Here is a 24,616-nt window from a genome sequence, read left to right as displayed (position 1 = left end):
AGTATACTACAATTTTGGATAGGTCAGGTTTTTCGGACGGTTTGGATCAGATTTTCGGATCCGGGTATTTTGCCCAGATTATAGTGTTACAGTTTTTAAAAAGATGAAGCTCGTTAAATTCAAATGGGCCTTTACTTATTAAAAATGGGCCACAGACCCAAACCGAACAAAATCAGACCGGTAATATGATAACTTAAACCGGTATTGGTAGTGACGTGGACCGGGAGAGTGTTGTTTTTAGCTGTTGGGAGTAGTTCTTTACAAAATCTTTGAAATGATCTTTCGTAATTAACGATTAGGATTAGGAGATGATACTTTTTTATATATCTGATTTGAGAGTTACATTAACCTTCGAAACGTTTTCATCACCGAATACAAAAAAATTCCAAGGTTATGTAACTCTATAAACTTCTGACAACTGCTAGTTTTCAAAACGAGTCACAAAAGGGTGGAGTTTTACCATATATATTGGTTAACTAAGACAAAAACGAAACACCCCAAAAAGTAGCTGCTAAAGGCAATCTCATTGATCAGCAAGGATTGAATCGATCAAAGACATCGCTGTGCGGGTTTGCTCAGGATTCCCACTGATTAAGACCGTAGCTTCAACTCCTTTAGGATCCTTTACATCTACTTTGGCTCCTGAAATCTATTGGTTTGCAAGAAGCCATCAACTTCATTGTCTAGCATCTAAAGGGGCATATATTAAGAGAAGGTATGAATTATGTACCTGTGAGAGATTATCCAGACCGCTGCCATCTCTACCATAGAGTGAACCAAGAGCATCTTTCTCGACTACTAACTCCAAGGTTACTTTTCTCATAGATACACCTTTACTTCTGCTTCAAAACAAAAACCAACTCTCTGTTTTAGTGACTGAGAATATTGTTAACAAAATGGATCGAGACTTGGTAAAAACACACAAAAAGAAAAAAATAGTCAAAAAAACAAAAACAGACCGTGGTTGTGAAAAATAGTCATCTCCATTGCTAGAAACTTGAAGCTGTTTCATTCCCTGTGTCAAGTCATCCACAACTTTAAATACCTTGGTTAGCTTTAAAGAATCCACTGGTTTCATTACTTCTGCACTGCTTCTGACCATCTTCAACTCTTGTTCACTATCTGATACCGAGAGAGAATCACCTCTGCTTACGTTCTGTGTTTTTGTTGAATTAGATGGAAGCAGTTAAACTCTTAGTCTAGCTTGGAGGAAAGAAACACACTTACTTGTTGTGATGGTTGCAGATATGGATTAGTATCTCTAGCTCTCATTTCTCCGAGGACCTTCTTTGGCAAGAGGTTTTCCCGTAATTTGGAGGAAACTTGAGTCAAGGTCTTTTGTACATGACTATACTCTCCCTTAATCTAAAAACAGTCAAGAGAATCAAAAAGGAGCAAGTCTCGGTTAATTGCTCAATCTCTGAGGGATAAAAAAAGCTTACACTGTTTACAAGAAACACACACTAACCTCAATCACCACTTCGTTTTCTGAGATCCTCTCTAAAATCTGGTCGCCTACTGGAATGTGCACATGAGCACCAGTCGCTATGATTGCTTCTCTGTTTCTATTTTCGATTAAGCTATTAGCAAACTGTGATGGTACCAACAACTTAGCTTTCACCAAAGGACCATTGTGCAATCTAGGACGCCGACCTTTCTCAACATCAATCTCAACAGATCTTGCGAAGACAAGAGCCAGAGCGTTTTGTGCATGAGAGTACCGTGACTCAAGGTTCTAAACAAACAAAAACGTGACTAAATATCAACAAAGAAACTCAGATAATAACGTAGCAGCGAGCATGAGGGTAGAAGAACCTATACCTCACGTGCGGAAATGGTAACAACTCGTTCACCGGATACTTTTAAAGGAGCTCCAACCAAAATAGAAGCACCTGACTGATTCTGCAGAGCTCTGACAATACTTCCTTGTTTCCCAATAATGCCTCCAACTGTAACACTTGTGTAGATCATCTTGAACACAACTTTTCCTTCTGTATTTTCCGAAACTTGAAACCTCCTGTCTCCTTCTTCTTCATATAGTGAAGGCAAATGTCTATCTCCTTCAGCAGTCTCTGAAGCATTAGGCAACGAAGAATGCAGATTTGGGAAAAACTCAGAATGTGGATCCTCCAAGTTTCCATCAGTAGACGACTCATAAGTTTTGCTGCAAAGCGGCGGTGGATACCCGTTGAGAGGTGGACTATTTTGAATACAAGTCGATACCATAACTAGTGCCTTCTTCACAGCCAAGACATCTCCAGTTATCTAATACACAAACAAGTGACATTCACAAATCAAAAAAAACCAAAGCTACCATAACAAATTTATCAACTTTATCTACCAATACAAGTATTTCAAAAAGCTAAAGACTTTAACTTTACATACCTGAATGAGTTCATCAGTGTTAGTACCACAAATGGGAGGAGGCAAAACCCTAATCATGGCACCAGACTCTCTCCGCATCCACTCAACATTCTTCCCACCCAAACCCAAAACAGCACCAATCTGATTCCGATCAGCCAAAATCCCACAACAAGCTTCTTCATCCTCACCATCAACAACTCCGCCACTATCTTTAGCCGCTAAAACAACCCAAGATCTCTCCAAAACCCTAATCAACGCCGACTGAGCAGCGGAGACCTCACAAGTCACCCAATCTTCGTGTTCCCCTCCTGAGAAATCTCCGACTCTGTCAGTCAAGAGAACGCTTTTATCAACCGCGGTCGAACCAACGATGAAGACAACCCAGTGGTCGGAGCCGTTAACCGGAGACTCGCAGTGAATTTTAGTACCGGTTTCGCGACGGAGCTTCGATACGACGGAGCCGTTCGGACCGATTATGCCGCCGATTACTGACGCGTGGCAGACAACTCGTATAGCCGTCTCATCTGGTAACACGTGTATCACCGGACGGCGTTTCGTCACGGCGGTTGTTACTCCACGGCGTTTGTTCATTACGGGAAGTGATTTAAGTGAGAAACAAAAAAAAAAACGCCTCTCTCAAAGTCTGACGGTGGTGGAGTAAGCGGGAACGAGAAAACACTTTAAAACAAAAGAAAGATCAGATTTTTATTTCTTTAGTTAGTAAAAAATTTGATTTTTTTTTTTTTTGCAGAGATGGCGTGAATCTCTCCCACGATTCTTGCAGAGATTTTATCTCTCAAGTCTCTTTCTTTATAAAAGGAAATGGCTAATTATGGGACAAAAGGGTTTTGACAAATCGTAAATTTGTGATTTTTAATGGTGAAACATTCACTTGGGCGATTGCGAGTTTAGTATTTTAAACGCAAACGCAAACGCAAACGGAAACGTTTTGTCAGATGCCGTAGCCGTTTGCAGGTGATTGCGGAGAGAATTAGTGAACCCGCTACACCTTTTTATTGCAATTAGTCTATTTGGACAATACAACCAACACTAGAACAAAAAGTTAGATATTTGGATTTTTTTTTCAGTATCCATTTTTCAAAAAATTTGAAGTTTCTAGATAAAAAATTTCTAATTTAGTGTTTTGTTTATATAAAAAGTTTAGAACACTGTAGAAATCATAAACATAATTATTCTATTGGTAGATTTTGATTCCTGTATACATTAATGCTTTTATATACTACATTTTAAAAAACTTTACTAGATTAAGACCCATGCTAGAGCACAGGTTGAAATTTATTTTATTTATATTGTAATTATTATATAAAATATAATTTATGTGATTATTTTTAAAAGTTTTTTTGGATAAAATATTATGGAATAAAATCATATGCTAAATATGATGACTTGAAAAAATATACTCATTTTGTAACTTTTATATTGTTAATGATTCTAAATAAGTACCCGTGCTATAACACTGGTTAAATTTTATTTTTATACAAAATTTTGTATATTTTCTATTTTAAAATAATATTTTAATATGTTTTATTAGTTTATGTACGTGGAGTTATTTCAACAATGTATATTCTACATCATGACTTGAATGTGATTATAAGATATGATTTTGTGAATTTGGTTTTTAAAAAGCAGTTATTATATTATAAGTAATTTAATATATTGTTATACTTTTTGTTTTAATATACTTGGTTTTTTGAAATTCTTTCACATTATAGTGACATATTATTGATATTGATATAACAAACCAATTTAGAGTGTTTATAGTTTCTAACTTTTGTATCAAGTTTCAATATTTTAAAAATATTTCAAAATAAATTATTTAAAGTTTATTATATTATATAAAATTATACAATTCAACAAAAAGTATGAAATTGAATTTAAATATTTAAATTTTGACCTGTTACTCAGTAAATTTTTTAATTCAATAGATATTATTTATAAAGAATAATATTACTAAAACTTGAATATTTTATAGATTGAATAATTAATATTTGTTTTTGAAAATTCAACTTATGGTATATCCAGAAATAAAACTATTTTTTAATTATAATAAATAATATGATAATTTATTTGTTTCACAAAGTAGACTCATATATAAAAATGAGAGGTGAAGTATAATGATAATTAACATATAAATATGTTAAGTTAGATATCAAAAAAAATTATTTGTTGAATAATTTAATAAAAGAATTTAATATGGTAAGTTAGATGATATCAAATGATTTTTTAGAATATTCTCTTTAAAATTTTTAGAAACAATAAATCCAGACTATACAAATAATATAAAACTTAATATATAACCTATTTGTAACCAAATTATTAAAATTATATAGTCTACAAAACGATGTTGTGTACTTTTGTTTTATTATATAGGAGATTTTGATATCTGTAGTGTCTGGTAACATATACGCAAATTGATATGGTTACAAATCGCAAATGTTTTCTTAAGTAAATGTGTACTTATTCTGTTAAATATTATTTTCTTAAATAGGAAAATGGTACATAAAGTTTGGAATAATGGATTTTCCCACAAACAAGAGAAAATAGGAAATCGGAGATTGTGTTCTTAATCACAAAGAAGATCACTCTTTAATACTACAATCAATGATTAACTAAAAGTATAGTATAAAATAAATAAAAGTCAAAGACTCTTGATGAGCTAGTATATTATTGTTTCGATTTATATAGTTCGGTCTCCGACCATTTTGTTTTGGTTTGTTCGGTTGGTCCTGTATTCAAGGTTTGCTGAAAATCTTAAACACTTTCCGACAACACAACTGGAACATGTTCCGTCCAAGTGACTTTTCTTTCTAACTAAATCAAAGTTTTGGACATCCTTGTGGTGGATATGTTTTTTTTTCTTCCTTTTAAGGGTTTATTCTTATGGATATGTTCTATTCTTTTCAAAACATATAAGCTGATTGATTGAGCTGTGATGACAAAAAAAAAAAAAAAAAAAGATTGAGCTGTGGCTGTAAATTTTTTGTTGTAGCGGTAAGATTTTCTTATGTAGTTTTGTTGGCTGTAGTCGTTTTAAGTTTCTGGTTATAGAGTATTTTGCAAATAAGATTTGTGTTCTATATACATTTTTACAAAAAAAATTTGGTTAATTTCCTATTTTTCTATCAACAATTTAATAATTTCTGAATTTTTTTTCTAATGTGTGAAGTATTGAATTAAAAATGAACAATTCTCATTAATACCATCAAAATAAGTTTTTTGAAAATATATATAATTTTTAGTTTTTTCCTAAAAATATCAGTAAAATGTATTATTTCCAAAAATAACACAAAAATGAACTAAAGTTTTAATATTAAAAACTAATCACTAAATCCTAAACACTAAAATCTACTCCTAAAAACTATACCCTAAAATTTAAAATTATCAACCCAAGCCTAAAAGACAAATTATACACTTTTTAAAATCAGTTTTTTATGTTTGTAATATTTTTGAAAAGTAAAATTTTTGTGTATTTTTGAAAAAAAATGAAGTATGGTCTTAAGAAAAAAAGAAAAAACTTAAAATGTGGTATTTTGAGGAATTACTCTTAAAAGAAAATCCAATACCACAATTCGTGATCCACCAATTTTGGATAGATTCTTGATACAACAATTAATAAAACCTGACCATTTAAAACATGATAACAATATTTAACGATGAGCAACAAGATAATCCAAGAATGAGTCCACATAACGATCTTGTCTATCCATGTCTCCAAACACTCCCTTCATGTCCTTCACATTCTCTCTATAAACCTTCCCTTCTTCTTCCTCCATGACCAGTTTTAGTGACTTGGCAACACTTTCTTTGGTAAAGAAACCTTCTGTCTCATCCCGAGGGATCATATACCCAATTTTCTTCTGCTCGATGACTCTAGCATTCAATCCTTGGTCGTTCAGAAAAACCAGTACTGCCATCGGTTTAGAAAACCTGATAGCTTCGATTATCGTTCCCCATCCGGGATGAGTCAGGGCCAAACCGATGGAATCATGGCTCAGTGTTCTTAATTGCTCAACCCAACCTCTCCACACCATTCCTCTACCCGCCGTACGCTCTTCGAACCCTTCGGAAGCTCAACTGGTTCGGTATCCCCGAACCACGACGAGTCCTTAACACCCAAAAGAAAGGTAAACCGGAAAGCTCTAAACCGAGAGCGATCTCATTCAGCTCCGTTTGACTCGGTTTAGCTTCTGAACCGAAAGCTACGTAAACAACGGATTTAGTTTTCCGGGAGTCCAACCACTTCTTAACAGTCAGCCACGTGTCGGTGTCTTCAAACTTTTCTTCCATTTTAGGTGGTAAAACGCCCACCGGTATAACAGGTTTCCGGTGAAGATCTTGTATCATTCCTAGCCACTCAGCTTCATACTCGTAACAGCTCCGTACGAAGATGGCGTCACAGCCGTCGATCACGCCGCCGACACGGTGGATGTCGGGGACGTTTCCTTCGGTGGTCTCCGCCATGAATCCATGAAAAATGTACCGGCACTCGAATAACTTGAAAGCCACCGGAGTTTCGAACGGAACCCACTTAGGCGGCTTCATGAAATCCGCCGGACAAGTACGGTACTCTTCGAACCCCGGCGGTTTCAGAATCCCGAGCGTCGCGCCGTTGTAAGCGCTTAAGAAACCTGTCTTGATTCCAAGGCTGCGAGAGATCGGAGGAAGCCAATACGCCGCGAAATCTTGAAGAACCCAGTCTGGTTTGGCAGATTCAAGAAACTTCGTCACCGGAGACTTCAACCCGTCGTAAGCGATTTTTAAGTAAGAGATAAGTTCAACAGGCAAGTCGGTGGTGGCTTCGCCGTCCTCCGGGAGTTTGTTGTCGCCGACCACGGGAAGTGGAAGCTTGACGAAGTTAATGGCGGAGGAGAGATTCTCCGGCAACCGTGGGAGGAGGCGATCGATGTTACGTGGAGTGGAGATGAAAGAGACGGTGTGGCCCTTTTCAGCGATGAGCTTAGAGAGCTCCAAGTATGGAACCATGTGACCAAAGGCTAAGAATGGGAACATGGCCACGTGGAGCTTTGCTCCATCTCCATTGTTGTCTTCTAAGTTTGGCATTGTTACTTTGTTATAATCGCTCAACTACAGAACTAGATCTTCGTTTCGAGGAAGCATAAATAAGTTTATTTGTATATATGATTGTGAAAATAGTACCTCCCGTGGTAGGTAAGATGTGTGGTGCATACTACTGAAACTATCTTGAGTTTCACATATGGAATCATGTGGCCAAATGCTATCCATGCATGTAAAAGTTTGTCATATTTAATTGTTATAGATTTAATTGGTTTGTCATATCTATACTATATACCTACAACAATACCTACAAGGCTGGCTACAACTACATATATTTTTTTTTTTACATCTGAATATATAGATTCATTCTAAAGTCTAAACCAAAAACTCTAAAACGTCATTACTCCGTTAATAATGCTGAAAAAAACAATGTACTATAAAATTGTTTTATATAATAAAAAAAACAACATTGTTGTAAAAACAAAACAATCTCACTGAAAACATCAAAAAACAATGTAAACACATGCAAAAAAAAATTAAAATTTTTGGGTTATACCTTCAAATTTAAAGCTACAAGATTGGCTAAAACTAAGGAAAATATAGATTATGTGTAAACCAATAAACTCTAAAACGTCATTTACTATACTTCGTTAATGATGCTGAAAATAATGTAAAATAAAATTATTTTATATTAGAAAATAACATTTATATTATTAAAAGGAAAGTATTTTTAATAGAGAATAGATAGAATTAGAGATTATTACATGAAATGTCATTTAAAATAGAATAAATATATGTATAACTCAGAGGCAAATATATACAATTAATAAAGAACTGTGTTCACAGGAAAATTATCTATTTTATGTTTGATAGATAACTTTGGAGAAATATAAAGAAAATTTTGTATAATGTCCACTAATTTGTAAAAATTAAATATTCAAACAAAAAATACATGAAGTACGAGTATCCCATCCGAATCTTCTACCTATTTCTTATCGGTTGGACTAAAATAAAAAATATCAAATGGATAAATTATTATTTAAATCATGGTTATGAAATAAAATATACATGACATATATAGGGCGCGACGGATTTTTTCTGTCCAGAAATAAATATTCTATTTTCTTCTTATTTTATTTTATTTACTATTGTAATTGTTTTTTATATTGATAAGAAAACAAATATGATCATTCTTTTATCTAAAAGAAAATAAAAACATATCAAAACTTCACAATCGCCTTCAAATTAAACCGCAATAGAATCCTTAGACCATGATTGTTGCATAGAAAAAAAGTAAAGTTTCACCTTCAGCCTAATGTGTCGAGCGTAGTCTAACAGAAACCCAACACTTCTTAACAAAATCGTAAGATCTAACTTCTTATGACCTGATGTGTACGAGCATTAAACCCAATATCATAATTGCATTCTACTAAAATTGTAGGAGGTCGAGTCCAAGAAAGATCATAATTGTTTGCGTGTGAAGAAGAGAGAATACAATTAGTATTTGTAGTTTTCCACCACTCACTTGTATCTGATTGAATTTGAAGCGCCACTTTGGAAGGACCTTTACGAAAATTATTTAAAAATAAATAGTTCCAAGATTTCCAGATATGTCAAAAAATTCACCAAGGCAATAGTATAGTATGTTTAGAAATGTCTTGAATATTTCTCAAACCATCATAAGGTTGAAATTTTCTTCACATTTATCATAAAAAACCTTGAAGAATTGTCGATAGTATATTCCAGAGACGTCAAACCATTACCGAAGAAGGGAACTGAAATAAAATTTGGAAGATACCCTTATCCAAGAGTTGACATCTTTGTCAAAGACGTAATTCCGATTAATCTCTAATTTTTTTTTTTTTTCCGTTAGATCCATTCCAACTGTTTGATTAGCAGCTAGCGCTCCATGGTCGGCCCGGAGCAAAAGCCCAACAAGCAGCTGCTTTAATCAGCAGATTATAGTGTATCAGTTCAAGAAGTATGCGGTAGTGTAGTTGTTAGGTGTCTTGCTTCTGTATCTCACTTTGGTGGTTCGAGTCATACCAGTTAGCTGTTTTAAGCGACGTCTCACCTATCTTACTTCCATCGCCATTGGCAATCACCTTAAACTTTTTACAAAATTTGGCTGTCTCTTCTGAGTCTTCTCAACCATTTTTGAATCAGTTTCTCTTTTATCTTCATTCAATCTTTGTTCATTTATCTTCTTATCTCACGTGATAATAAACTGGTGTTTATGTTTTGATTTGAATTCTTTTTGTTTCTATGTTTTTTTCTCATTCTAAAATCTAGTTTTTTTTTGGTCATATTTTTATTTTTTCAATTTTGTTAAGAAACTAATTAAATTTTTTTTTCTTTACAAGCACAAAAAAAAATTAAGACATCACATTTTACTTTGCTGTAAGCATTGAATTACATTGGACCGGCTTTCAGCGATTAGTTAGACCAAAATAAATACCTTACAAATATCTTATAAATACTTTATAAAACCTTACAAATACTTGGATTTAGTTTCCCAATGGCATCCAGAAGTATCCTATAAATCTTATAAAACTTAATAAATTTTTCAGATTTAATAATGAAGAAATATTTTTGAAATTAGGTAATCGAAGAAGACATTTTAAAAAGAGACACCAAATAAAACATTTTTGGAAGAATAACTTGAATGTGGAGATGGAGGTGGTGAGGATGAACATTCTTTTTTATATATAGTCTTTGATACCACAATTGGTGATTCGAATGAATTATAGGTGCACTTTGAAATGACAAGTTACGTTGGTCTTGATGAAAACGAAATGGAAGATAAACTAGTGCGGCTTTGATATATCACGAATTGTGGTCCGATCCATATCAAAATCAAATTGGACAGTTCTTTTACCACTGATCTGGTTTCAATATACTTGACAGTCTATATGTAGTACCCTTCATAAGTCATAACATTCAGCATTAATAAAACTTGGACCATTTAAAAACATGATAATATAATAATATTCATTGCTCATCTTAACAACACTAGAACAAATCGTTATCAATATTCATTCAACGGACCCTGCCATTTGGATCAAAGACTCCATGCATGCTCAAAATTAACGATGAGCAACAAGATAATCCAAGAATGAGTCCACATAACGATCTTGTCTATCCATGTCTCCAAACACTCCCTTCATGTCCTTCACATTCTCTCTATAAACCTTCCCTTCTTCTTCCTCCATGACCAGTTTTAGTGACTTGGCAACACTTTCTTTGGTAAAGAAACCTTCTGTCTCATCCCGAGGGATCATATACCCAATTTTCTTCTGCTCGATGACTCTTGCATTTAATCCTTGGTCGTACACAAAAACCAGCATTGCCATCGGTTTAGAAAACCGAATAGCTTCAATTACTGTTCCCCAACCGGGATGAGTCAGAACCACACCGATCGACTCATGGCTCAATGTTCTCAATTGCTCAACCCAACCTCTCCACACCATTCCTCTATCCGCCGTGCGCTCTTCGAATCCTTCCGGAAGCTCGACCGGTTCGGTATCCCACGGACCACGACGAGTCTTTAACACCCAGAAGAAAGGTAAACCGGAAAGCTCTAAACCGAGAGCGATCGCATTCAGCTCCGTTTGACTCGGTTTAGCTTCTGAACCGAAAGCTATGTAGACAACGGATTTAGCTTTCCGTGAGTCCAACCACTTCTTAACAGTCAGCCACGTGTCGGTGTCTTCGAACTTTTCTTCCATTTTAGGTGGTAAGACTCCCACCGGGATAACCGGTTTACGGTGAAGATCTTGTATCATTCCTAGCCACTCAGCTTCGTACTCGTAACAGCTCCGTACGAAGATGGCGTCACAGCCGTCGATCACGCCGCCGACACGGTGGATGTCGGGGACATTTCCTTCGGTGGTCTCCGCCATGAATCCATGAAAAATGTACCGGCACTCGAATAACTTGAAAGCCACCGGAGTTTCGAACGGAACCCACTTAGGCGGCTTCATGAAATCCGCCGGACAAGTGCGGTACTCTTCGAACCCCGGCGGTTTCAGAATCCCGAGAGTGGCGCCGTTGAAAGCGCTTAAGAAACCGGTCTTGATTCCGAGGCGGCGAGAGATCGGAGGAAGCCAGTACGCCGCGAAATCTTGAAGAACCCAGTCTGGTTTGGAAGATTCAAGAAACTCCGTCACCGGAGATTTCAACCCGTCGAAAGCGATCTTCAAGTAAGAGATGAGTTCAAAAGGGACGTCGGTGGTGGCTTCGCCGTCCTCTGGGAGTTTGTTGTCGCCGACGACGGGAAGTGGGAGCCTGACGAAGTTAATGGCAGAGGAGAGATTCTTCGGCAACCGTGGGAGGAGGCGGTCGATGTTACGTGGAGTGGAGATGAAAGAGACGGTGTGACCCTTTTGAGCGATGAGCTTAGAGAGCTCAAAATATGGAACCATGTGACCAAAGGCTAACCATGGCAACATGGCCACGTGGAGCTTTGTTCCATCTCCATTGTTGTTGTCTGTCAAGTCTGTCATTGTTACTTTGTTATAATCGGACTACAGAACTGAAGTCTTGTTTTATAGAAAAAGCGGAAAGATATTTTTTTTTTTGCTTACAGAATAAGTTTATTATTATATTTGACTGTGAAAATAGAATGTAATCTCCCTTCGTAGGTAAGATGAACAGCTGGGATTAAGTTAGGATGGTAAGATGTGTGGTGTATACTAAAAGTAGAATTTTCAAATATGGAACCATATATGTGGCCAAAAGCTAACCATTACATGGAAACATTGATTGCCACGTGGAGCTTTGTTCCATCTCTATCTTTGTCTTTTTACAAGTTTGTCAAAGTCACCGCTTGACTATCATAAGTTCATAACATTAACATATTTATTGACCAAAAAAAAAAAACAGTACCATATTTAATTACAGTATACCGTATACGGTAAACAATATTACCCACATTTTACTTTTTTTTTTTGTTTTTAACATTTTTTTAATAAAAGGTGATGTTTTATACTATTTTTAAATTTGTGACTGAAGTTATGAGGAATAAAAGGAGCAGAAAATACCAAAATTTATAAAATAAACAGATAACAACAAAATAGTTAAATAAAAAATGTAAATTCAAAACAAAACAAAAAAAAAAAAACACCGATTCCAAAATACTAAACTTAAAAATTTGCATGATTTCCACAATTCCAAAGAGTTGGAATCCCATCCTAGTTGCCACGAACAAACTCTAACAGAGATCAATTTTAGAAACCTTCTTATAAGGCGTTTACAGCTTCTCCCCAAACTAACACAAAAACGCAATAACAACAGCGGATTTACTCACAAATTCGACAGTTACAGGAGTATCTATGGGCAACCAAAGAAATCACCTCCAGTCACCATTATTAACATATTTGGTACATACAAATTTCACTCTTTCCGTTCCAAAAGCTAACCATGCATGAAGCATCGATTGTGATGCGGAGATATTCTTTGGTTTCATATACATCTTTGCCTTTAAAAGTTTGTCATAGTCACTCAGGCTGTAAGAAGGACCCTTGACTATTTAAGAAAATCGTGAAGGGATTAATCATATATAGTCCTCCTTAATTTTTTTCCTAGGAAATCGAAAGATATTAGTCAATTGCAATAGCAACATTATTAATAATATCTAAATATTATCCTTACAGACGAAACAAACGACCAAGACCAACTTGTTTCATATGTCTCTTCTACTTTAGACAATTTTGATCTCAGTTTTCTCAATCGCCTCTTCTAGACGTAGACCCGTATCGATATGGCGAATTATGAAACGATACTAGATCATCTGAAGAAGGAGATTCCACTGGACGAAAAAGAATCTCTTGTTTTGAATCGAGACTCGAGCGTTGGTCTTGTCATCGTTGACGTTGTTAATGGCTTCTGCACAGTTGGCTCAGGCAATATGGTTTGGTTTATTAATAAACTCTTTTGATCTTTCTTTAATCTGATCTAAAGTTTGTAACTTTGAGTTGTTTCTTAATGTCTTCCCAAGTGTTTGTGATATTTTGCTTTCCCTCAGTCTAAGTTGTTTTGACTTTTTTTGCAGGCTCCAACACAGCCTAATGAACAGATATCGAAGATGGTAGAGGAAAGTGCAAAGCTTGCTAGAGACTTCTGTGATCGGAATTGGCCGGTTTTTGCGTTTATTGACTCTCATCATCCTGATATACCTGAGGTCCCTTATCCTCCTCATTGTATTATAGGAACTGAGGAATCTAAACTTGTTCCTGGTACTCTTTAGCTCTTTCAATGTCTTTTTTTTGGTTAGGATTCTATTAACTAGTTTAAGACTTTGTCTTGATTTCTTCTTCTTCTGGCTAATGAATCAGCTCTCCAGTGGCTTGAAAGTGAGGATTGTGTCACTCTTAGGAGGAAGGATTGTGTTAATGGGTTTGTGGGTTCGATGGAGAAAGATGGTTCTAGTGTTTTTGTTGATTGGGTTAAGGAAACACAGATCAAAGTTGTAAGTTTTTCTTTTTCTTGATGATCTGTTTAGTTATGTTGAACAAGTTTTTTAGACATATCTTCAACTTACTTGAACTCAACTCTGTTTGGGGGATCTAAAGATTCTGGTTGTAGGTATATGTACGGACATATGTGTGTTTGATTTTGTGGCTGCTGCGCTCTCTGCTCGAAACCACGGTGTTCTTAGTCCTCTAGAAGATGTGGTGGTGTATTCGCGTGGCTGTGCTACTTTTGACCTTCCTCTTCATGTTGCTAAAGACATCAAAGGCGCTCAGGCTCATCCGCAGGTATTATTAGAAAGGGTTTGATGCTTCTAAATTCAGCATTTTTTTCTAGTGACTTGACACTTTTGAATTGGTTCATCTTCTTATTCTTCTGTTGTAATTCTTTTCTCCGTGTCAGGATTTGATGCACCATGTAGGTCTATACATGGCTAAAGGAAGAGGGGCTAAGGTAGTCTCTGAAATTTCATTCGAGACTTAAAATACACTATCTCGTATATAAAAACATAACATTTCTTTTCAGTAATTTATTGAGTATGCCTCTTTTTTTCTTGTAAAATTGGTTATGAAGCTTGTTTTCTGATGAAATCAACTCGTGTAACTGTTTCAGAATGCAAATAATATGATTTCTCATCTGTCTAAATGAAATGTCTGTCTGATTTTAGTTTCACACAGAGTTTTTGAGAACTAATGGCTCTTAGTATAGTCTCTCATTGGATTGTTGCAGAACTGTTGCCTTCTCTGAAAATCATCTATTGCGTTACTGTTTCAGAATGAAAAGTTCAGTCTGAGTATACTCTTGGGTTTAGTGGGACATAATGGCTCTTACAGTCCTAGCATTTCTCGTAAGATTGTTGGAAAACTATTGTCTAATTTTGTGCCATGATGGAAAAATACATAAAATTACAAACTCTGTTTTCTTGTAATGGTTCTGAACATACAAACTTTTATGAAGAAAAATAAAATGTAAAAAGCCTGAAGACATTCCTCTTGCTTCACCAGTTACAAACTGTGAACAATCAATCTACAATACTCAAAAAAGGATATAAAAAAAAACAACACACAAAACTATTGTTTCAATCTCGCAAATCCTCCATGAATCTGATAAATTACAGTATATGAATCAATTAACTCTCTGGATGGCATGTAGTATATATTATGTAAATGTTACCTATGTAGAAGTCTTCATCTTTCTATATAGTGAGGGATGCATGCAGGAGAATATGGATGGCTTTGCTCTCTTCTGTTTGGAGCCAAAGATGAATGACCTTAAGGGCACTCTTGAGCGACTATCCGAATGCTGGAGATCAAGATCAGATTTCTTTGAACCTGTTAGAGCAAACTCCTCGCTCAGCTTTCCTAGAGTCTTGTCAACCTCGAATTGAAGCATGGTGATGTGATCTAACCCGGCCTGTAACTCGTCTGCCACTTTGTTGTTTTCCTGCTTCATGTTCAACACCTCACCTTGAAACTTAGCAGCTTGATAGCTCGTGAATCTGAAATCATCGTCTTCAGCACTTGCTTTCAGGGCTTTTGTTATCTCATCCTGTATATTGCACAAGGACTCGAATCTAGATTTCAGTTCCTCTTTCAAGGATGCACCTTTCTCCAGCCAAAGACCCAGGTCTGTGTTTATTTCCCTCAAATGTACATAAAGTGGTCGAACATCTGATCTCAGTGCATATTTCGCTGTGCTGCTTCCATCTTGCTTTTTCCTTTGCTCGAGCTTTGATATCTCGGCTTGTAGATCTTCTATTGAAGTGTCGTAGCTTTGTATCTGTCCAAATGCTGTGCTGAACCGTAACCAGAAATCCAAATTCTCTTCAAGAAGCTCATCAATATTCAACCTGAACTGTTCCTCAACCAGAGACATGTTCTCGTTTTCTGTAGCCATGAACCCTATGGAATAGTCGTCGTTTGACATCTGGTTTTCCAACAAGTCGTTACTGTCTCCAAGACCCTTCTGCAGGAGGCTCATCTTCTCTCTTAGTAGCTTGATCTCATCATCTTTTGTTGCGTTCTCTGTCTTCATCTTTGATTTCGTGTCATCCAAAGTTTTCTTCATATCCTTGTAGTTCCTGAGAATAGTTGTGTACTCCGTAAGCAAATGCTTTTCCCTATTTTCCATTCCCTTCATGAACATCTCTTTCCAGTCCGGTTCATCTTGCTCCTTTTGATCCTCTTCTTTAGAAGATGTCTGCTTCTCGAAAACATTATCCGGAACAGACTCTGTCTTATCAGATGCAGCTTCTTTCTCCAAAACATTATCAACAACAGAATCTGTCTTGTCAGATGCAGCTTGCTTCTCTAAATCCGAATCTTCTTTTTCAGTAGATTCCAAAACAGCTTCTGAAATGGTTGCATCTTCTGCTTCTATTGTCGCATCGCGGGTCTGTTCAAATTTTACACTCTTCTCGGCTATTCCTTTCTTCTCCTTGGCCATTAGATGTTCCTCTGTCTCTTCACTAACATCACATTTCCTCTCCTCAGCTTCCAAATCTTTATCCTGTTCTATATTCATGGTCAAGTTATCAGACTCGCTCTCTAGCTTCACATCGTGCAGCTTCCCACCAGAGAGGTTATCGAGATTATGACAAGCTTCATCAAAAGATGTCTGCAGATTGCTACTCTTGTCCAAAACATTTCTGTCAAAATCCTGCAATGCCTTGAGTTTCTCCTCCATTTCCTTGAGCTTGTTCCTCAGATCACTCTTGTCGTCTGCTAACAACGCCTTGTCGGTTTCAAGAGTACTGATTTGTGTCTGGAGACCGTTGGTCTCGTTTCTTAGTCTCTGTATCAAAGCAGTTTGCGAGGAAACTGCACTCTCCAAGGTAATCACTTTGTTCACGAGCTCATCGACTTTCTCAGCCATCTCTGTCGCATTGTCCGAGGAATTCACACCAGACTCAAAATGTTCTCTAATCTTCTCTTTTACAGATTCCAACTCTTTCTTCTTCCTAGACATCTCTTTGATCTCATGCTCCAACTCTTCTGTTCTTCTAACCTCATCACCATCGTCTTTCGCAAAGGCACTCTCGTCACCTAGAAACTGGCTAGCCATAGATCTTAGCTTCTCTTTAGACTCCTTAATCTTGACATGCTCCTCTCTAGCTTCTTCATAAGACCTCTCTTGCTTCTCCTGCAACTCCACTAGCTTCTCCTGACATGACTTAATCGCAGTCTCGGTCATCAGTTTCCGAGCTTCATCGTCTTCAATAGCAACACTCTCACCAAACTCATCCTGCAAACCACAGATCCTCTCTTGTTTCTCCTTGATACCTTTTTCAAACTCCCAATACTTAGACAAACCAATCTCGTAAGAGCTCTTGACAAACTCCTTCTCCGTCTGCAAGGACAAAATCTCTTTCTGCAACTTATCAATCTCCCCCATAGCCTCAGGCTTGCTCAAACCCGAGCTCTTAACAACCACATTGGTAGAACCACCAGTATACTTCATAGACTTCCTAGGCTGAAGCTTCTTTGTAGCCACTTTAACAGCGGTCTTCAAATCCTTAACAGGCAATTTAGGAACATTGGGGACATTAGCACCAGAAGAAGCATTCGATGATCTTTTGGAGAATTTAGACATGGAGTCACCATCATCATCATCCATTGCAAAGTTTGGGACTTGGTCAGGAAAAACAGAGGCGATGGTCGTGTTAGCGTTTTGAAGCTCTGTAGAGATATGATCATAACGCTCAGCTAAAGCTCTGTAAGCTCTGTAAGATTCTTCAACGAAGCTAATGAGCTCAGGTCGCTTCTTGTAATACATCTCCGCACGCTTCGCAAACGAATCGCCATCTTCTTGTAATAGCTTCAACACGTATTGCACCTTTTCCTCAATATCTGTAAAATTCCATCATATTTTCAAAATTATACAAAGATCCTTTTTAGATCAAAGATCAGAAAGATGTCAACTTTATTATAAAACCAGACGATCAAACACACACATATATATATATATATATAAAGAGATGGATGGGATAAAAAAAAAAAAAAAGGAGAGACCTTGAAGGTTTTGTTCGAGCCATTTAGATTGTTTGGTACGGATATGACTCGCCCACCACCATGAATACGCATTACTCGCAGCTCTCTGCAGCATCGTCGCAAAGTTTTAATCTTTTCTCAGCTCTTTTCTTCTTCTGATCCTATTCATTCAAATTCCCAGAAAAACAGAGACAGAGAGAAAAAAAAAAAAGAAAAAAGCTTGGAACTTTTTTGTGTGTGTGTGAACCCTTTTTTATCTCTCTCCCTCTCTCTCTCTCTAGATCTTAATATGTGAAAATTTCCCGAGAAAGAAAGAGAAAAAATTTAGATAGACCCACAAAAGAAAACTTTAAAGGTCTAGTTTGGTTGTAAATCAAAAATTCAGAAATTGAGGAAAGAACGTGCTACAAATGAATCTGCTTTTGGAGAGATCATGGGTGGGAGCAAACCTCGGTCTTATTTTGGTAAAAAGATTTTTTTTTATTTTTTTATTTTTTTTTTGGTAATAAAGTTTCATTACAAATGTCATGTGTGTGTTGTGTACCAATGTTATAGTGCCAGCGTCGTGGTCGGAGGAAGTCGGAAGCATTCTCTCCGATTATTCTTCTTCTGTATCCATACCATACGTTACACAGAAGAAGAACATGTCAGAAATATAAAATTTTCTTTTAATTTAATTAAACTGAGAAAGTATCTTAGTGAGAATTAACATAATATTTAAATTAATGGAGAAAAAAAAAGAGGAATGTGAAAATGTCGTCTTGGTCCGTTTTTTCTAAAAAGTTGTTAAAGCCTTTAAATCATTGAATCTTGACGGCTTAACCATAAAACCGGACACGTTTTTGATGAACCAGTCAAAGGTGGTCGGTCGGTGTGTCGCGATCCGACGAGTTACCTTCTTTCTCTAGTCCGAAGGATCTCTAAAGTCTCAAATTTAAACCTCACATAAAACTTGAAGTTAAGAATTTTAATCTTTTTTTATGACACCATTATTGTTTCCATTCCTTTTTTTTTCCTTATGTTTTTTATTCATTCAAAAACCACCATACGGTAAAAGTACATTAGGATCCTACTTCTAATACCAAAAGCTTAACTCCTAATGGAATCTTATGGTACTAATAAACATAATTGCAAAAAAAAATAAACATCAAAACTAAATCTCAAAATAAAATAGAGAGGTCACCCACTCGGTTGGAACAATAGCCTAAAGCTTTTTTTTAAAATGTCACAACATTGTGTGGGAGTTGGTATAAACACAAATTATTGAAACATGTCCCGAATATATGAAAATGTATGAGCCTCGACCTATGACCTCCTAATTATTTTTTTAAAGTAAAACAAGTGTATATCTACAACGTTGATGATTCTAATAGATACACTAGTACACAACATTCCCAAATTGTCTCTACCACAGATGCTAGCGACTTTGACGGTGAACATTGTAGCCCAACACCAAGAAATTCGGTTTTGAACCCACAGAAGCCCACTCATGAGGACATTGGCGTGTCGACATTGTGAATCTGCTCTTTATTTTACAACGTTGTTGTTTTTTTTTTTTTTTGTCAATTTCATAGATAAAATCATTCTTACTATCGTATTTTTTTTACCTATGTGTATTATAATCAAGATCATAGCCTACTTTTCAAAATTCCTCAGTTTCCACTAAGAAAAGGAGAAATTGATTATCTAAGTTCTACAATATCTCATATTCTAACTTACCATGTCGATACAGTTTGGTTGTGACAAACGACGTCACAAACCAAAAATGCAGAGTGAAGAGAGATGATATATAGTGAAAACCACAAAAAAAAAAAAAAAAAAAAACGAAAACCTTTTCCGCATACGGAAACCTTCAAACAAACATAAGAGCATTTTTACTATTTAGACATACTGTCTCTTGTGTTATTACCGAGTTAAAAAGATTTACATCACTCTCCTCACTCCACCATCAACTTCTTTGTATTGTTTCCATCTCTAACCACCATATGGTAAGCTGCACCACACCAAACATTTAAATCAGTTTTCTTCTTCTTTTTTGTTTTTTTTTTTGTTTTTGGGTGATTTGGTCATTCATTTTTAGCATTGCAAATAGATGCCCCAACATATGATAATGAGTGCATATACTCTTTTATATCTTATAAATTAATTTTCAGAAAATAATGTAAAAACTGTTAAGTCATTAAACGAGAAAACGAAAAAAGGTAATAGATAAATTAATTACCCGAGTCTAAGGGAAGTATCGGAGCTCTCGGAGTCAACAGGAGCTCCGTTGGAGTTCCCGGCGTTCGTAATAGACTCTGACGAGTGTCCTTCCTCATACACGGCGGCGTTCTCCATTTCATCAACACCGGATTCATGCACGTTATTATACATCTACACCGTAACCAAACATATATTCCAAATTTAACACTAAACCAAAGAAAAAAACAATAACTGCAAAATTCGAAAACTGTATCAAAGTACGTACTTGCATGCCAAGTCGCTCGTTCTCTTCCGTTAGTTGAGTTCCCTGAAAAAAATACAAAACCAGAACAGAGAAAAAAAAAAAAAAAAAAAGTCAACAAATCTTTGCATTTTGTGTTTTCCCTACAGAACTACTAATTGCGCGTTGAGTAATTAAATCACTAGATCTTGACATGAAGTCTCAACCAAAACATATCAAAAAGAATAACACAAGAATTAGATCCGTTTTCATATTTCATAAAACCAAAAAAAAAAACAATATGAAATACACAACAAAAGGAACCAAAACCATGCACACTCAAAAACCTCTAGAACCCTAGGGATCGAGTGGACTACCAAGCTACATGTTTTCCAGTAGATTTAGAGACTTTTTAACAGCGCTAGTCACCTGGTTTATTCACTTCTTTCAAACTATAATCAAAGATATGAGTTATAGACGATTGGGGTCCTAGCTTAGTAATTCATAAACCGAGTTCAAAATTCGAGAATGTGTAAATTGAACATAAACAAAAAAAACGATATGGGTTATAGAGACATTTACTTGCTGCCTCAACCGCTTGTTCTCATCCATCAATTGCACTCCCTAAACACCCCAAACAATAAAAAAACGTCACTTCCCAAAATTGCCAAAATTATTTGAAATCAAGAAGTAAAGATTACACGTTATTTTGATTGTTACCTTTCTTTGAAGTTCGCTGATCTCATTCATAATCTTGTCACTCTGCAATGAAAACACAACAACTCGTAATAGTAATTAGTTACATAGTTGTGAGCTTTAGAGAAATCTTAAATATGGTCTCATATAATTTCCGTAACAACCTTTGTTTCAATCACGCGGGTCAAACCAGCTTCAAGGGCTTTCTCTAGCTGTTGCAGATCTTCAATGTTAAGCCCCTGAAGTTCCTCTCCTCTCATTTGCCTATTTATATGACCATATAAACAGATATAGTCAGAAAATGATAGTTACTTCAAAAATTTATAGAATACACACATATATATATATATATATATGTACCTTAGTCGGTGGCTCTTGTCCGCAATTTCTTTACTCATTCGGGCGTGGTCACTGTTCTCAACCAGCTAATAAATAAACGTTGACGTAAGCTCTTGATCAAATCCATAATAATCTAAAGCTCAAACCTCTACACATGACTATTCTACATGTCTATCCTTAGAAACCTCGCATCCATTCATCACTTCTACATGGATCGAGTACTTCCTTATGTTAAAATGTACTCTAATTAATCGTAGGCAATAACAGAATGCTTTGTCATTATCAATACAATGTCTTAGAGATTCTAGATAATTAAATGAGTACAATTATCTAAAAAATTATTTGTACTTCAACGGAGTACTACTCTAATTTGAAAGAACATGTATGGTGAGTTCGAGAATGTAGCTAACCTGTAACTCAAGAGATGGCTGATCAAGCTTCTCCAAGTTCTTTGACTGCAAGTTGTGCCTCTCTAATACTTCCTTCATGCTTCATTATATAATGCAAACACATTCCAATCAATATCTTATTATATAAGACTGTTAATTATCTTCTATTAATTGTGGTTGGAATTTTTTTTTTTTTTAATTATTATCAGGTATATTATAAATAACCATATTATGGATATTGACAATATATATATATATATATATATAAAAACATGGACAATATATTAACCAAAATCTACAAGCAAAAGATACAAACCTAATCCACAAAACACATTTAATTCGAAACATATACATTATTTCATGTTAAACAGTGAACACTTATCATTTTTAGTAACATATTCACACTTATCTGTGAGTGTGTGCGACGTATGTCCCAAAAGATAGGAACTGAAATGATAACTAGTGGGTCTAAAATCCAAACTCGTATCTTTCTAATACGATAAGTCATTTTGATTCCCAATATCAAAAACACAATCAAAACCTCTATAAGACTTTTCCCAACACTAATTAGATTCCAACATAAATATAAAATATATTACTTTTATTGATTACTTCTTCAAAGGGAAACCTTCTTCAAAGGGAAACCTTTATACATCCACATATGTAGTATCCTAAATTCCTAATGATATGGTCTCCACATTTCTAAATAAATATGACACTGATGGCTTCCACATATCATCCCACAAATCTATATACATAGATTTATATATATGCTAATGCAACACAAGGAAAAAAGTATAGTATAGAGCCTTTATAAAAATGTATATATCAAGATTTACATTTTCTTAACTATTACCCTAATTAGATACCTTATCTTCTCCTAAATACAGAGTTTACTAAAACACTTTATCAACATCATTTTGGTCATTAATATAACAATATATATACATAGTTAGTGGTCCAACAAGGTTTTGATACAGTAAACTTCTATGTATCACATATACATCTGAAAAACTCGTAAGTTTTTTTTTTCTTTGGATCTAGACAAGATCCCTTAAAAGACTTTTGAGAAATCTAATGAGAGAGATTTTAGAGAGAGAAAGAGAGACCTGGAGCTACAGAACTCGAAGAGCTTTCCAGTGGAAGAGAAGATGATGAGAGCAACATCGGCGTCGCAGAGAACAGAGAGCTCTTCAGCTTTCTTGAAAAGCCCTCTTCTTCGTTTCGAGAACGTCACTTGTCTCGCCGTGGCGTTGTCGATCTTCCTGATCTGAATCTTTTCTCTCGCCATCACACAGCAACAAGGAAACCCTAAAAAGCAAGATAGCTTAGATATTGATCCAAAACCTCAGGATCGATCTTGGGTAGATCAAGATTCGAGAATGAGAGATTATGAAAGATAAAAATAAAAGCAAAGAAAGAGATGAGGAGGAGATGAAGAACTCAGAGGAAAAATTTGTGAGAGAGAGATTTTTTTTTGCTAAAAAGGGAGACTTTAAAGAAGAGAGAGAGAGTGACAAGACGACTGAAATGGAAAGTAAATCGTGTTCTTTTTGCTAAATTTAGAAGAATAAATATGATTTGAAGACAGTAAAAACCCTAGTTTTTGAAAGATTTGGAACAAGTCTTTTGTGAGAGGACTAAGATCTAGTTTGTTGATGAACCAACAAGAGAAATTGAGAGGATCAAATAAAAACTAAACTTAGAAAGAAGGAAAACTCCTAAGGGAAGAAAAAAAAAGCCAAGGGAATATATAAAAATTTTAAATTTCCACCTCAAATATCGAGGAGAGAAGAAGACATGAGAAGGTTTTTGATTGGTGAAGGATAAGATATTTTCAGGGAGAGGTTTATTATTAAAATAATAGTAATAATAGTTTAAGATGATGGGGTTTCTTAAATGATTATTTTTGGAAAGAAAGAGGTAGTATATTGTTATTATTGTTATTTATTTTTTTGGATATTGGTGTGTGTGTGTGTGGCTGTGTGGTGGTTATTGGATATGGTGAGGTAATAGAATTTATAAGTCTCCAATGAGATGAGAGAGAGAAGAGAAGTGTGTGTGTTTGGGTCAGTGGGGAATTTCTTTTTATAGGGAAGCATAAAATGAGTTGTCTCACTTTGTCACTTACACACACTCTCGTAACTAAATTGGTCGTATTTGGCATTTGCTGTAAAAAACTAACCAGAAACTCTGAAGACCTTTTGATCAAAAAAAAAAAAAACTCTGAAGACTTCTTCAAGTGCTATAAAGTTTGGATATATGATGAGAATAGAAATACCATGAACTATGTATATACTATTTTTGGTGTTTATATATAAACATTATTAATTCGTGTAAAATGACAATCTACAATATATATATATATATATATATATATAACCAAATAAATTTGTCTGCGGCCACTGTTTTTCCAAATAAAAAAACCAAATAAATTTGTCTGCGGCCATTGTTTTTCCAAATAAAAAATGACAAAAAATAAATATGATAAGATGTTAATTCCCGATAGTGCAATATTTTTCGAAAATTTACTAAAACTCAATAGTGGGCACAATTAAATTGTCGTTAGAATTGTGCTCTCAAAGAGAAAAGAGGGTTTCTTGAGTGATGTTTTTTTTTTTTGGGTGAGTTCTTGTTCCAATCCTAATCATATAGTCCATAATATAATCTACCAAATTCGTGGACAATATGTAGTAATAAAAAAATCTATAATATAAATTGAATGAATATGTAACTATTTAACTATAATTAAGGGTTTATTTCTGATTTAACATTTGTATTACATTATTATACTTATATAAAGTACACTAACGTCATCGACCCGAACCTAACATTGATTTAAATCGCCACAACCATTCCGTATCCTTTATCCTATAACCGTTATTAAAAGAAGAAAAAGAAGATTAAAA

At 35.3% G+C, this 24,616-nt stretch overlaps 5 protein-coding genes and 1 pseudogene across 9 annotated transcripts; 1 reads left to right on the top strand and 5 right to left on the bottom strand.

Moving 5' to 3' along the window:
* Positions 1–301: 301 nt before the first annotated feature.
* LOC104702795 (RNA-binding KH domain-containing protein RCF3-like) lies at positions 302–3,254 on the bottom strand. Of its 3 annotated transcripts, none has more exons than XR_015560848.1 (7): positions 2,386–3,203; positions 1,822–2,265; positions 1,469–1,735; positions 1,228–1,365; positions 960–1,122; positions 731–839; positions 302–649 (listed from the first exon to the last, which is right to left on the bottom strand). XR_015560848.1 is itself a non-coding variant. In XM_010418716.3 (7 exons), the coding sequence occupies exons 1-7, from the start codon at positions 2,953–2,955 to the stop codon at positions 524–526; spliced, it is 1,854 nt and encodes a 617-aa protein (XP_010417018.2). In that variant the 5' UTR covers positions 2,956–3,254; the 3' UTR covers positions 302–523. The 3 variants fall into 3 exon arrangements, 2 of the variants coding, with proteins under 2 accessions (XP_010417018.2, XP_010417019.2); XM_010418716.3 differs by having other exon boundaries at positions 731–842; positions 960–1,156; positions 2,386–3,254; XM_010418717.3 differs by having other exon boundaries at positions 960–1,156; positions 2,386–3,211.
* A 2,659-nt stretch (positions 3,255–5,913) lies between these two features.
* On the bottom strand, positions 5,914–7,556 carry LOC104704973 (UDP-glycosyltransferase 91A1 pseudogene; annotated as a pseudogene).
* A 2,774-nt stretch (positions 7,557–10,330) lies between these two features.
* On the bottom strand, positions 10,331–12,111 carry LOC104702793 (UDP-glycosyltransferase 91A1). The gene has a single exon (XM_010418715.3). It carries the CDS (start codon positions 11,904–11,906, stop codon positions 10,488–10,490), a length of 1,419 nt encoding a protein of 472 aa, XP_010417017.1. The 5' UTR covers positions 11,907–12,111; the 3' UTR covers positions 10,331–10,487.
* Positions 12,112–12,914: 803 nt separating this feature from the next.
* LOC104702792 (nicotinamidase 1) lies at positions 12,915–14,517 on the top strand. The gene is made up of 5 exons (XM_010418714.3): positions 12,915–13,312; positions 13,454–13,637; positions 13,737–13,870; positions 13,974–14,159; positions 14,275–14,517. The coding sequence occupies exons 1-5, from the start codon at positions 13,163–13,165 to the stop codon at positions 14,353–14,355; spliced, it is 735 nt and encodes a 244-aa protein (XP_010417016.2). The 5' UTR covers positions 12,915–13,162; the 3' UTR covers positions 14,356–14,517.
* A 240-nt stretch (positions 14,518–14,757) lies between these two features.
* Positions 14,758–18,629, bottom strand: LOC104702791 (protein NETWORKED 2D). Of its 2 annotated transcripts, XM_087459603.1 has the most exons (3): positions 17,883–18,602; positions 15,046–17,720; positions 14,758–14,975 (listed from the first exon to the last, which is right to left on the bottom strand). In XM_087459603.1, exons 1-2 carry the CDS (start codon positions 17,974–17,976, stop codon positions 15,046–15,048), a joined length of 2,769 nt encoding a protein of 922 aa, XP_087315729.1. In that variant the 5' UTR covers positions 17,977–18,602; the 3' UTR covers positions 14,758–14,975. The 2 variants fall into 2 exon arrangements, with proteins under 2 accessions (XP_087315729.1, XP_010417015.2); XM_010418713.3 differs by having other exon boundaries at positions 14,758–17,720; positions 17,883–18,629.
* Positions 18,630–19,500: 871 nt separating this feature from the next.
* On the bottom strand, positions 19,501–23,969 carry LOC104702790 (MADS-box protein SVP). Of its 2 annotated transcripts, none has more exons than XM_010418712.3 (9): positions 22,817–23,969; positions 21,729–21,807; positions 21,340–21,404; positions 21,144–21,243; positions 21,004–21,045; positions 20,866–20,907; positions 20,329–20,370; positions 20,083–20,234; positions 19,501–19,854 (listed from the first exon to the last, which is right to left on the bottom strand). In XM_010418712.3, exons 1-9 carry the CDS (start codon positions 22,996–22,998, stop codon positions 19,836–19,838), a joined length of 723 nt encoding a protein of 240 aa, XP_010417014.1. In that variant the 5' UTR covers positions 22,999–23,969; the 3' UTR covers positions 19,501–19,835. The 2 variants fall into 2 exon arrangements, with proteins under 2 accessions (XP_010417014.1, XP_010417013.1); XM_010418711.2 differs by having other exon boundaries at positions 20,860–20,907; positions 22,817–23,697.
* Positions 23,970–24,616: the final 647 nt, after the last annotated feature.

Source organism: Camelina sativa, chromosome 7, assembly GCF_030686135.1.
Source record: "Camelina sativa cultivar CO46 ecotype springtype chromosome 7, ASM3068613v1".
Taxonomy (NCBI): Eukaryota; Viridiplantae; Streptophyta; class Magnoliopsida; order Brassicales; family Brassicaceae; genus Camelina; species Camelina sativa.
Note: the sequence above shows the minus strand (reverse complement) of the source record. Positions and strands in the feature narration are given on the sequence as shown.